Raw genomic sequence first — 13,110 nt, 5'->3', positions numbered from 1 at the left:
AGAAAGCTTGCGTGCATTTAAGTATCTCTAATGTGCCCTGTGGCAATCCGTCCAATAAAAAAAAGAAGACAGAAAAAAGACACTGATTGTTTCTGTATAAGGTGTCCTACCTAACGTTAGATAAGCTGCTAAAAGAAAAAAAAAAAAAAGATTTAGAGAACACGGTGCACGCTACGCTTATAAGAAGTATACAGTGTTTGGTCGTCGGTGGTCTGACAACCAAGCACCGTAGGTCTTATAATCGTACCTTGCATCACGTTTTTTTAATACACTTTTTTCTTTAAACAGCTTGGCTAACGTGAACTGGGACACCGGGTATACCTGCCTAAATATGTTGGGCGAAAATAGAGTTAGTGATTACAAGACGTACTTTGAACAATCTCCCTTTCACGGATACCAGTCATTTCAGGCAGACAACAACGCCAGCGAAAAACGAAAGGCAAACAAGATTTCTTGATTCGTTGCTATCCTCCGAAAGTCCACTCCGATAATTCATTCTGTTTTTCCCGCTTGACTGTTGGCAAATCCCCCATAGTGGGTATGCGACGCTTTCTTTAAAGTCATCATCAACATTATCATTATTACTATCGTGATGAATACCTGAAAGTTCAATCTTTTCTTTTTAAACCTTTTCAGACTTCATATTCGGCTAACTGGCAGCGCGAGGAGTGTGAAGCCGAAAATGACGGCGGTTTTCGTAACGTTCCGCATTTTGCTGCAGCCGTCGATGAGTGAACAGAGGCTGGCGATGCAGTGGCTACGGTCATTGATCTTCCTGCGCAGGGCAGGTTGTTTCTTCGTCCGGGCGCTAGACTGCGGTTCAGAAGGGGCAGAAAAAAAAAAAAAAAGAAGTAATAACTTGGGGTTCACAGGTATGGCGCTTCCATTGTTACTCATCGTGAGAAGCAGCCATCACGTGGTGATAGAAGCGCGAGCCGAATCCCAGGGCAGGCCCGCTCGCCCTCTTCTGGGAAGGGCACGGGGTGCGGCGCGCAGTCCGAGGAACTCGGAGGCGCCACCGGTGCTGGGACGACGACGCCATATGGCGAGCGCGCGTACACTGGCAGGCGCGCCTCTCTTGACTGTCCCGCCTCGCGAAGCGGTCGCGCTCGACGACCAATGGACGGCCGCGGGTTCACGACGCCGAGCGCGTCACCGAGGCTGCACGTGACGCCGGAATGCGTCGTCGTCCCCCGAGCGGCGTGTGTGTGAGAGCGCGCGTTCTTTTGCATTCTTCGTCTCGCGCCGAACCGTCCCATCGCCCGTCGCTCTTCCCTTTTTTTTTTTTCTTTACCAGCTCTTTATCTCTCGCCCTGCTTCGCCGCTCTTGAAAAAGAGACCACGCGTCGGCGGCCGGCGCATAGCAGCCCGCCGCGAGCCTGCGTTGAGCGCGCGCCTCGTCGAGGCAGGCCGTGGTCCGCGACTCCCGAGCGTCGGTCGGCCCGCATCCCTCGTCGCTGATCGGACTGAGCTCGTGCTGGGCTGTCGAGCGTGTGCAGCCGCTGCACCCGGTCTGCGGGTAGCTAGCTCGGACGAAAGGATTTCCATCGTTCTTTTTTTTTTTTTTTTTTTCATTCTGATTTTCCCGAGAGTTTCCGCTCGTATCTAAAGTAGATTTCGTCTCGTCACAGCACCAGTACGATGGCGAAGGTAGCGAAAGTTGCATTGTGTTCGATTCTGTGCACCTTCTTCAGCGCTGGAGACACCGACGGTGCCACCATCCACGAAAGGCGGCGGAACAGAATATTCACCACAAAAAAACATCCACTTATACTCGGTATGTGCTAAACTTTTCTTACAGTATACGCATATATATATATATATATATATATTGGCATTGAACGAAGTGTTGCTAAGGGAGATGCTGCACGATATACTCAACGAGTGGTTGAGATATGTTTAGTGCCCCCCCCCCCCCCCCCCCCCCCGGTCTCCCTTGTCTCCAAATTTGCTTCTCGCAATGATTACTCGGCCTGTACTCTGTCTGTAGTAGGGCTTCTCATGTAGATTAGTTTCTGTTTTGACTGGGTGAATGCTAAATATACGATCATAAGTGGAACCGTTGGTCTTAAAAATTGGATAAGTGTCCCGTTAAACTACCATTTGTACTTTAAGATGCAAGTAGCTCTGCGGTGCGTCAGGTGATGCGGAACTTGTGGAAAGTGTGACCGTTTAAGCGACTTCCGCATAGCGGGTGAAATCAATTACGTGGTGCTGACATTCTTTGACGAACACGATTGGGTGCCTTCGATAAGCACAGTCCATTCATTTGGTATGATTGCATCCTTTCTGTTGTTAATGACGGTGATCGCTTACTGTGTACTGTATAAAGAGGTGCACCACTCCATATGAGGTCTAGCTGACACGCACTTTTCCTATTGGATTAGGGGTGGGGGAATTAGCGATAATACACGATAAATTCTATCATCGGATGAATAGGGGAATCTACGACGTCACTCTTCTTGCTTCAGACGCGGACAATGGGGGAATTGTAGTGCATTAACAACTAGTCTGTGTGCATTTTTGCATCTATTTCAATTATTTTTTTTCTTCCCTAGAGAGGAAGTATTGTGTTTGCGTGTCTCTATGTGTGTGTTGAAGTAAATTCAATGCTGTTTCCTCGCTCTGAAGAGCGTGACTCACTCTCTCTCCGCGTTTTATTCCGGAAAAAGAAAAAAAAAGGAAAGAGAGACAACATTTCTACCAGTGTTTGTCCAACCAGGAAAAAACTATAGCAAGGGGACGACTATAATGCATCTACACAGTTTACAGTCAAGGCGAGTTAAATCCAATAATTGATGAGGTCTATAAACAAAGGTTTCAGAAGGGGTGGTTGCTACACCGAACATACCTTCCATTTGATAAGAATAAATCAGTAGGGGTGTTCGAATAGCGAAATTTTCGAATCGAATGAAATACAAATATTTGACAAAGACGACCTTCGAATATCGAATCTAATACCGAATATTTCCGATTCATAAACGAAGTGAAATAAATTGGTTCCATGAAGTTCGTTGGGTAAAAAGAAGAAAAAGAAAGAATAAGGAGGACTGCTTTACGTTATTTGATAAACGCAATGCCGTTAAACAATGTCAATTAAACTGAAAATCTGTTAAATAAATAAAGAATAGAAAGAACAACTGAAGGTCCATTATACAAGGTGTTTCAGTGAATACTTTCAAACATTTTTTACGATTGTGGCTGATAGCCCAATTCTAGTCCATGAGCGGGTCTACTCAAATAGGCGGACATTACTTGCACAAAAAGATTGGAACGCATGATCGATTAATTAACAAAAAACGCACTAATTAAGTTTTTAATTACCTTATGACACATATCGCAATTTACAAATTCTAGCAGGTGAGACTGGAAAGCATGTCCGCTTGAAAAGAATTGTGTGGATGACACCATTTACGAGATATGCGCCGTCAAACTTGTGGTAAAAATGCACTGTCGTTCCACTTGCTTTCTTAACAAAACATCGTTTGTGCATTGAAGCACGAAAGTAACTGGAACGCCAGTGCATTTCTCCGCTAAGTTCGGGAATCGATATCACGAAACTGGTGTCATCGTAAGAATGCGTCCCAAGTAGATCGCCTTGCGAACTCCCCGGCTAGAATTTGCAAATTGCAATATGTGCCATAAGTTAATTAGTTAAAAAATTAATTAATGTTTCTTTTTGTTAATTAGCCGATTATGGATTTCAATTTGTTTTTTGAGTAGTGTCCGAATCTTTGAGTAAACGAGCCCATGAACTAGAATTGTGCTATCTGCCACAGGGAACTTTAAAAATAATTTGAAAGTGTTCGCTGAAACACGCGGTATATATGGTGCACCTGTGGCAATGATAGTAATGAAACAAAGGAAGAGCACGCCACCAGATGAACGTAGTAGAGCTGTTTGTTTGAAGAGCAAAGGGTAATACTACAGCCGCACACATCGTTCTAAAGGATCCAAGCAACGATCAGTTGGGCGAATAATAAATTGCTTTGACTAAATCGAGATAAATTCGCAGATTGCCAAAGGCGAGTCATGCTTATTTAGCGACTGGAAGGAACTATGCAGACGTGATGATCTGCATGTGTTCGCTCAGGAACGGATACTTCTGCGCAACAAACGCGGTCCTCCGGCAGTGGTGTCATTCATTCGGAACAATCTCCACTTTACATTGGTCCTGCTGCCTGTAGACTGCAACGACTGTTGTTACTCGGTATAGTACTTGAAAAGATTCGAATATTCTGACATTTTAGAATATTGAATTCTCGAACCGAATACGAATCGGATAGCAAAGACTATTAGATTCGTATTCAAGAGAGAGAGAGAGAGACAGAGTGGTAAATGAGATGCTAAAGGCAGGGAAGTTTACTGGAAGAGAAATTTCTGGTTCGCATGCTCCTGCTCACGCTCCACTTTTAGGATATTCGCACATCTACCCCAGCTTCACAACGAAGTCATAGTGGTTGGCAAATACTCTACTGGTTTGTACGTTTCTTCCGTGCTAATTATTGGCTAAAGAGACTGGTACACTGCATTACGATTTGTTTAAACTCACAAGAAAATAAATACGTTAATATATTTAATATGTCCAAGAAAGAATGGAAGAGGAATTTATTTAAAACTATTGGTCCTAGTTACTTTTGCCGCTTATCCCGTCATACTTAATTCTACAACTTGTTCACACTGGACTGCAATCAACATAGCTGCTCATGTTTGCAACATACTACTTCGTACGCGGTTGCTTGTTTTCTATTACGGAGCCGTTTTGTAATTGAACTTGGAGCAGATAGCCACTTTTAATATGTCCGTTTATGCGCTGTTTTCGTTTGTACTTTTACCCCCCGCAGTGGCTTAGCGGCTATGGTGTTGCGCTGCTAAGAACGAGGTCGCGGGATCAAATCCCGGCCGCGGTAGCCCCCTTCAGATGGGGGCGAAATTCAAAAACGCCCGTGTACTTAGATTGAAGTGCACGCTTCTGGTGATCAAAAGTAACCGGGAGTCCTCCACTACGGCCTGCCTCATAATCAAATCGTGGTTTTGGCACGTGAGACCTCGTAATGAATTTTTTTTTAAACAGTTACACAATTGGCCATACGAGTAATGGTTTTTCCGTGCTTGATGTGCTGAATAACCTTGGCGGATCGAGAAACATGCTTTCGTAATCTGTGAAGCTGCCCACAGTATCCCAGTTTCTTTTTCTCTAAATCTTAAAAATGGTCGAGTTTAGGCTGGCTGAAATCATCCTATATTGTACGCGTGTCCAATCTCAGGGTTGTTCAGCTGTCCAGGAAGTTTAATAATGACAAGCCATGACGGAGCTTCGTCAAGAGTAACTCAATTTGAGTTAAATATAGCTCCCCCATGCGGCGAGAGACTGCATTTTGGCTGTACGGGCTTCCCGCTTTGCGACGACCCATGCACCCGAGCCGGGCGCGCGTAAAGTGGACTGCCCCGTATAGTTGAGCTGTTTGAACTCTGAGGCGAGACACCCTTGCACCGTCTGCGACAAGTGGTGGTTTAGGAGGCACCGGACTTGGCGAATCGTCCTTCGTGAAGGAGCACGGCTCAGAGCCGTCTAATCTTTGGAAAATTGACTGCATTAGGAAAAAAAAAAAGTCAGAGGGGCGAAATGCGGTGGCAGTAAGAGATCACGAAATATGAGCGGTAAGCACTCGCTGTGGCCTGTGGGTCGACTTGTGCCCAAATATTTGTCCTACTCGGAAAGTAGCCGTGGTGGTGGGGAATAGGGCATCCGCGACCAACAAAACAGGTCCTAGTGGTTACGTAGTTGGTACAAGATCCAAGGGATCGAGTACGCTATAGCTATACCATACGGAACCAGAGTGAGAAAGCGAAATGTGGTAAGCGCGCATAAGTTCACCACGTGAAACGAAAGCGAACCGAACACACACACCTAAGCTCACACTCATACAGGCGCACTCTTGCTTGGTGCGTGCGCGAATTTCATAAGGGCCAGACCTCTGGCCGTCAATGGAAGGAGAGTGACAGGGGATAGGGCTGACAGAAGTGCGAAGCAGCGGCGCTGCAGGGGCGTTTCCACCTATCGCGATTTCAGCTGCGGCGGCCGCATCTCGATGGAGGTGCAATGTACGAATGCTCATGTAATGCGATTTCGGGGTAAAAAAATGCCAAGGAGGTCAAAACTATTCAGGAGCTCGCAAAAGCAATGCTCTTGTGCGTAGCTCGTCTGGGTTGTGCCGCTATAAAGTGTCTTACGTTTAGCTGCACCAAAATTGTAAAAAGTCGCTTGTGGAAGGTAACACCATTCTAACTCACGAACTGAATTGCTCGGCGAGGCGAACGTTACTTCTACGAAAAAATAAAAATGCTTAATTGAATAACGAACACAATTGTATTCATTAGCTATTTAATTAATTAATTTACGGCACATATTGAAATTTACGAATTGTAGCCGGTGAGTTCGCAAGGCTATTCACTTGGAACGAATTCTCAGGATGGCAACCGTTCCGAGACAATAATTTTTAAGATGTCCGATGAAATACACTGGCGTTCCGGTTACTTTCCTGCTTCAATGCATGTCACAGCGTTTTCATAAAGAAAGTAAGTGGAACAACAGCGCATTTTTACCGCAAGTTTCGTGGCGCATGTCTCGAAACAGGGGCCCTGCCCAGAATTCGTTCCAGGTCGATATGCCTTGCAAACTCACTAGCTTCAATTCGTAGATTACAATATGTGCTGTCAATCAACCCTTCTGCGGCTGGTCAGTTTCTGACCGTTTGTGGCCAAATTGTGACATTGATAAAGACACCATATGGATACCTCCCCAAGAAATATTTATTTTCTGCCCAATGTGCAAACCACATCCAGAATAAGCTTAATCAAGGAAAGAAAATAAATATTTTACGGGAACTTTTTCAGCGATAAAGGAGAAATTCCAGACAGAAAACTGGAAGTGGGCTTCATCGTATCCCACCTAAGGCTTCGTTTTGGAATTTGTACAGACAGCTCTCGTCATATGTGAACCGTGGGTGTACATTTCATGTGCTCTACACCGCGTGTGTGACACTAGTGCATCCGGAGATCTTGCGTAGGCCTGTCTCCCCTGGCCGTGCTTTCTAAAGAAAGCGAGTCGCGTGCCAAACTACTTCTTTCTTGTCCTGAGTTACAGCACTAAACCCAACAGAGGGCGACAAGCGGCAACGTTGGTCAATAAAATCTTAATTAGTAAAGAACATAACCAGTGAAATCTTGTTAATTAGTCAATTACGCATATGATTTCTCGTGGAAGCGATCTCCGGCTCAACGAGTAATTTACTTCAGGAGTTAGAATTGTGCTACCTGCCTCAGGCGATTAAAAAGAATTTGATTAAAAAAATTTGGCGCAGTTAAAATAAAACACCCTATATATACCGTGAAATAGTTACTAACGCGAACAAGACTAGCAGAATAAAAGGTGCGACAGGACAGAGCGCTAGACTTGAACTGGCAGATTTTATTCATGTAACATCTAAAGAAGCCATCGTATGCTAAAAAAAAAGTGCGCAGACAGACGCATAAACGAACGTGCCACAAATGAGAAAACGAAATAGGCTAAGAACGCGGAAAGCGTGAACAATGATCCATTACAAATCATTGATGACAAGGTTCTTCTCATGGTACAGCACTTCTTTATCTGTGAGAGCCAGAGATGGTGCGCTTACGCATTCATCAGACGAGTTTAAAATGCAAGACGCCTCAAGTATTTCTCTAACTGCCTGGCGAACCGTCTGAGGACATGCGTGCTATGTAAACAAGGGGAGCAATTAGATCTTCGGCAGTGATCAGCCAAGAGGTCAGCGGCTGCTATAGAGCGCTTACAGCGTTACGGTGCTCCTTAAGCCGATCATTCAGGCATCTGCCTGTTTGTCCTACATAGCATTTTCCACAAGAAAGTGGAATCTTGTAGACCACCCCCACATTGCAGTTTACAAAACGGATGGCGGTCATCTTAGTGCAGGCATCTTTCGTCCCGCCGTTGTTTACCAACCGGCACATTCTTGCGAACTATTGTGGCGCTGGAAAAACAGCATCAACACTTGTTTGCCACCTTTTTTAGGCTGTGGGACACCCCGTGTACGCATGGCACAGCCACAGGGCGCCCACTAGAAAATACATTGTCCTAGTGGGCGCTCTGTCTTGTCCCACCTTTTTTTCTGGCGGTAGTCTCATTCGCGCTAGTAACTATTTCACAGCAGTTGCCTCATCACCAATTAGCCTAACTCTCTTCGTTAATTACCCTGTATATAATTTGCATTGACGTTCAAGTTTTCTTTTTTAAAGACTGCACACGCTGGTGTCCGGCGTGTGCATGGAAGATAGCATGAGCCGCGGCCGTTGCCTCAGAAGAGCCGCATCTGTTATGCACCCAGCACGCCACACTTATCTCATGCTGAGATGGCCCGTTATTTTGGTCGTGCACAGTCTGCTTGCTGAGTGGGCGGGAAGAGCTGCTTCCAAAACACTCCACGGGGAAGGCGCAGCTCAATGGCCCAGTACCAAACCCAAGCGCTTTGGTATCGCGAGAATGTATTGTGGCGATTCATATAGAGAAAAAGATAAAAGCGAAGCAGAAGCAAGAAAGCACATCTCTTTTGTTGATCAGGTACGGACGTGTACTTTCTCGCTATTCAGGCTATCATGAGCGACCTAGATGTAAGGAGGCAGTACTTTATCGTGAGCGAAAGAGAAAGCTATTGTTGTAGATATGGGCCCATGCGATAAAACATACTACAAAAGATGAACGGAAAACTTAACTATCGTCTAGATATGGGTATTGACGAGAAAAAAAAAAAAAACGTTGACAAGATAAACTGTTTTTATCTCGCTATTTTTTTGTCCTTGACGTAAAAGAAAAAACATGCAAGACAGTATCAAATTTAACCGATATACGCGCACTAGCGTTGGTACCACTTGTTGAGTATATCACGCATCCCTTTGTCCAAGTTCCGTAACGTTTTCGATATCGAGTTTGTTCCGCTTGAGCAGTAGGTTCGACAACTATAGACTGCCGCGGGACATTCACCGGTATTCAGCAAAAGTACGCTTCGGAATACAAGTCAGTCGCATTTCCTCGTCTCTTCATGCACGTTTGGGCCGGTATGTCGATATAAATTGACCCTTGATTTCAGAGTGCAAAAGTGCACGTGACCTATGAAGTCAGTAAATCTGTGCAGATTCGTCAATACTTTCGGCTGATGGCGTCATAATGAGTACACCGTCCTATGGAGGTTCGCTTGAACCTGCTACATCGACGGGGTGCAATAGGTGAGTCAGCATCACAAGCTAGGAAACGACATAGGTGATAAAAATAAGGCCGGTTTCTTATCTGCTAAAGCGACATATTATTTGTGTGTGTGTGCGCGCTTGGGCGCTTGCGGGGTTGTTGAGGTCGCTGTAGGACACTTTCGAAACAGAAACTAACGATAGGCAACAGAAAGATGACAATGGCTTATCCGGAGGGCATCCGCTATGTGCGCCGAGCTTTGGCGGGGTGACGCAAATAGCGAAGTGGCTGGCACGCTGCCACGACCAAGTGAAACTCGAACACAAACAGGATATTTCAATTACAGGAATCATATTATGACGCCGTAAGTTTCCACTTAGAAATAGGGTTGTAAAGCATGCCGGCGTAAAAAAAAAAAAGAAAGACACAACAACAACAACAGCAGCAGCGCTGTTTCACCAAAACACCATATTTCGGTGCCTATACGCTGTAATCGTGCAGTTCGCGTTTGGTTTGCCCCACCATGTTACTTCAAGAAGTACACTCTTCAAAAAAGCCCAAAGCAGTTCTTAAAATAGCGTTAGTAACTCACTGTCAGATATGTTGCTATTGGTGCTCAATACCTTGTGTCTATACTAAGGCAAATTTACTTAAGTAACTATAGGTCGGCCAGGCTCCAGGCTCGTTTCTTATGTAAAAATTGTAACATGACTAAGTGCTTGTAAACTGCGTAACTTTTCATGACACCATCCCTTAATAAAGCATGTGAACACGAAAACGCTGTATAGGGCATCACAGTGGCAATCGAGGTCGTCATATCGCGGGACGGTGTACGTGGCACGTATCGCTTACTGAGCTATCATTTCAAGGACACCACTTGAAAGAGCGAGCAAATGTGTTTCACGCCTGTTGTCCACAATTCTATATTCAGGAAAGCAGCACATGGCAGTTAACTCACCATTGTGTTGCACACACACACACACACACACACACACACACACACACACACACACACACACACACACACACACACACACACACACACACTATATATATATATATATATATATATATATATATATATATATATATATATATATATATATATATATATATATATATATATATATATATATATATATATATATATATATATAAACACATATGTACACAATACACAAGCACGCACAAACATACACATACAAACAACACACACATGTATGCACGAACACACACAAACAGGAACAGCTGTCCACACAACACATGCGCACGCACGAAAACACAGGCACACAGCATACACAGAAACACATATATGCACACAAACACGCATACGCGCACACAGAAACACAAAAGGACTCAAATACATATACAAACAACACACACGCGCATGTACACAAACCAACGTACAGGCGCCGACAAAAGTGGTTTACTCCACGCAGATTGCTACTGCAGCGGCTTCGCTCGGCATTTTGACGAGCTGAAGCACGAAACATTGACACGAGTCAAGCGACATGCTTGCAGATAATAAAGGGCACCCATTGGCTGTCTCGATCCCAGATGCTGCCTGTAGATGGCGTTGCGATGCAGTTTGCCGTTGCTCCGGCTCCCGCTGCGTGGAGTATACCACTTTTGTCGGCGCCTGTACATACAACACATAAACACTCGCGCACACATACGTGTACGCACACACATACACAACATAGACACTTACATACAACATACACTTACGCAAACACCTATACAGACAACATACACACGAACACATACACGCACACACGTACGCAACACACAAAATGACACACACAAACATACATACATATGTACGCACATGTACACACAACACACACGCATTTAGATAAACGCATATAAAAAATTAAATTATGGGGTTTTACGTGCCAAAACCACTTTTTGATTATGAAGCACGCCGTAGTGGAGGACTCCGGAAATTTCGACCACCTGGGGTTCTTTAACGTGCACCTAAATCTAAGTACACGGGTGTTTTCGCATTTCGCCTCCATCGAAATGCGGCCGCCGTGGCCGGGATTCGATCCCGCGACCTCGTGCTCAGCAGCCTAACACCATAGCCACTGAGCAACCACGGCGGGTAGACAAACGCATATAAACGCAACATGTACATACACACGCACGCACATAAGCATGTACGCGCGCACACACACACAAACACACGCCCGCACGCACAGCGACACATGCACCACATATACATGCGCACACACACAAGCACATATACACACACACAAAATACAAACGCACAACACACACGCGCGTGCATGGTTCGGTAGCAGGAAATAAGAAAAACTAGAAGAGCATAAACGTACTTTGCTCAAAAGCTCGACAGTGCTTCGGAGCACCACGGAAAGACCGACAAAAAGTTACGCGTGCTTCGTACTGTATAAGTAGTTACAAAAAAGTGACATTGGTGAAGTACACTCAAGAAGCAATATTTCATTTCTGTCGCACCTACTTCAGTTTACATACCAGTGTGATCCAAATTGACCACCTATCCAAAAAGCGCCCCTTCATTTCAGCGATCTCCCACTACTGGAGGGCTATTGCACAATCACCAATCTGAAATGCTTGCGAATGTGCTATTATACAAACATACCTGCATCCATATGGAGTCTCAAACAATTGCTAGAGGTAACTGTGGTGCTAGTGTCTGCGGGAGCTGCAAGCACTGCAGATCAGACAGCATGGGAATGATGGCATTGATGGGTAGTACATGGATTTGGTAAACTTCGTCCTTGTAACTTTAAACGGCTTCGTCACTTTGCGAAGTGATTATTTTAAAGAAAGTGCTGCTTTATAAATAATTAAATAAATGAATATTACTAAAATTGTCCGATGGCAGGATTAGAACGCAGGACCTCTAGCGTGCACAGAAGCCCGATATTAAAACCATTACGGCATGGATACATGGATAAACGCAACCACTGCGATTAGCAGCGATTATGCGTGCTTGCAGTCTTATTACGTTCTGCATTAAGACAGTATAAACTGCTTTGAAATTTAGCCCAACGTGGATCCAGATAAAGCGTAATAAACGAAGCTACAACAACGTCTGAAGCCCCAAGCACGATCAGGCAAATCCATGTACTATACCAATGGAGGAAGGAAAAATATAGGAGGAAGCATTACGTCACGCAGGCAGCCTTGGCAAGCGAACGCTCCGTGAAGCCACAGTGGTGGCCCAACACGTGACCTCTTACCTCAAGATCGCGGAACAAGATTCGAGATTTGCTGAGATGCTTGGTTCCCAGTGGCTATGCCAGTAGTTTTTATTCGGTGCGCGCTTGTTCAGCTGCCCTGCCGTGGCTCTGCTTGTAGAGCGGGAACACTAAAACCAATCGCGCACTTAGATTGGGCCACCACTGGCCCAGCAGATTTCGGCTTCAATCGCGTTGCGGCGTGCTCCCTCCTCCTTTTTTCTTACTCCATGACTATACCTATGGGCATGGGCAGGACGTAATGAAGGAGGGAAGATAACCGATGGTCATTAAGGGTTACGGACTGTATTCGAAGGGTAGGGTAGCGTATACCAGGGGGCGGCAGAAAGTTAGGTGGGTGGATGACATTAAGAAGTTTGCAGGGACAACATGGCAAGAATTAGCACATGACCGGGGTAGTTGGAGAGGTATGGGAGAGGCCTTTGCTCTGCAGTGGGCGTAACCAGACTGATGATGATACCTATCCTTCCCATGGTGGCTTAACGATCGCAGCGCCAGAGTTCCCTCTAGTAATTGTAGGAAACTCTATGTGCATCCCGACGAGCCACGTTGGAAACCGCAGTAACGGTGCTGCCACTTCCAAAGTGACAGCAAACTCATATGCATTTGCAAATCAGGCAGCGT

The 13,110-nt window shown here is 45.2% G+C and overlaps 1 protein-coding gene across 2 annotated transcripts in view; it reads left to right on the top strand.

Annotated features, from left to right (window-relative positions):
• Window positions 1-635: 635 nt before the first annotated feature.
• LOC126547319 (lysosomal phospholipase A and acyltransferase-like) overlaps window positions 636-13,110 on the top strand; it is a 44,817-nt gene continuing 32,342 nt past the window's right edge. The window contains exon 1 of one of the 2 annotated variants that reach the window (XM_055062750.2): window positions 636-1,777. In XM_055062750.2, coding sequence (XP_054918725.1) covers window positions 1,642-1,777 — 136 coding nt within the window. In that variant the 5' untranslated portion in view covers window positions 636-1,641. The remainder of the gene's footprint in view (window positions 1,778-13,110) is intronic. The other variant, XM_050195281.3, reaches the window with a different exon arrangement.

This window comes from Dermacentor andersoni, chromosome 1 (assembly GCF_023375885.2).
Source record: "Dermacentor andersoni chromosome 1, qqDerAnde1_hic_scaffold, whole genome shotgun sequence".
NCBI lineage: Eukaryota > Metazoa > Arthropoda > Arachnida > Ixodida > Ixodidae > Dermacentor > Dermacentor andersoni.
This window is presented reverse-complemented; position numbering and strand designations above follow the sequence as displayed.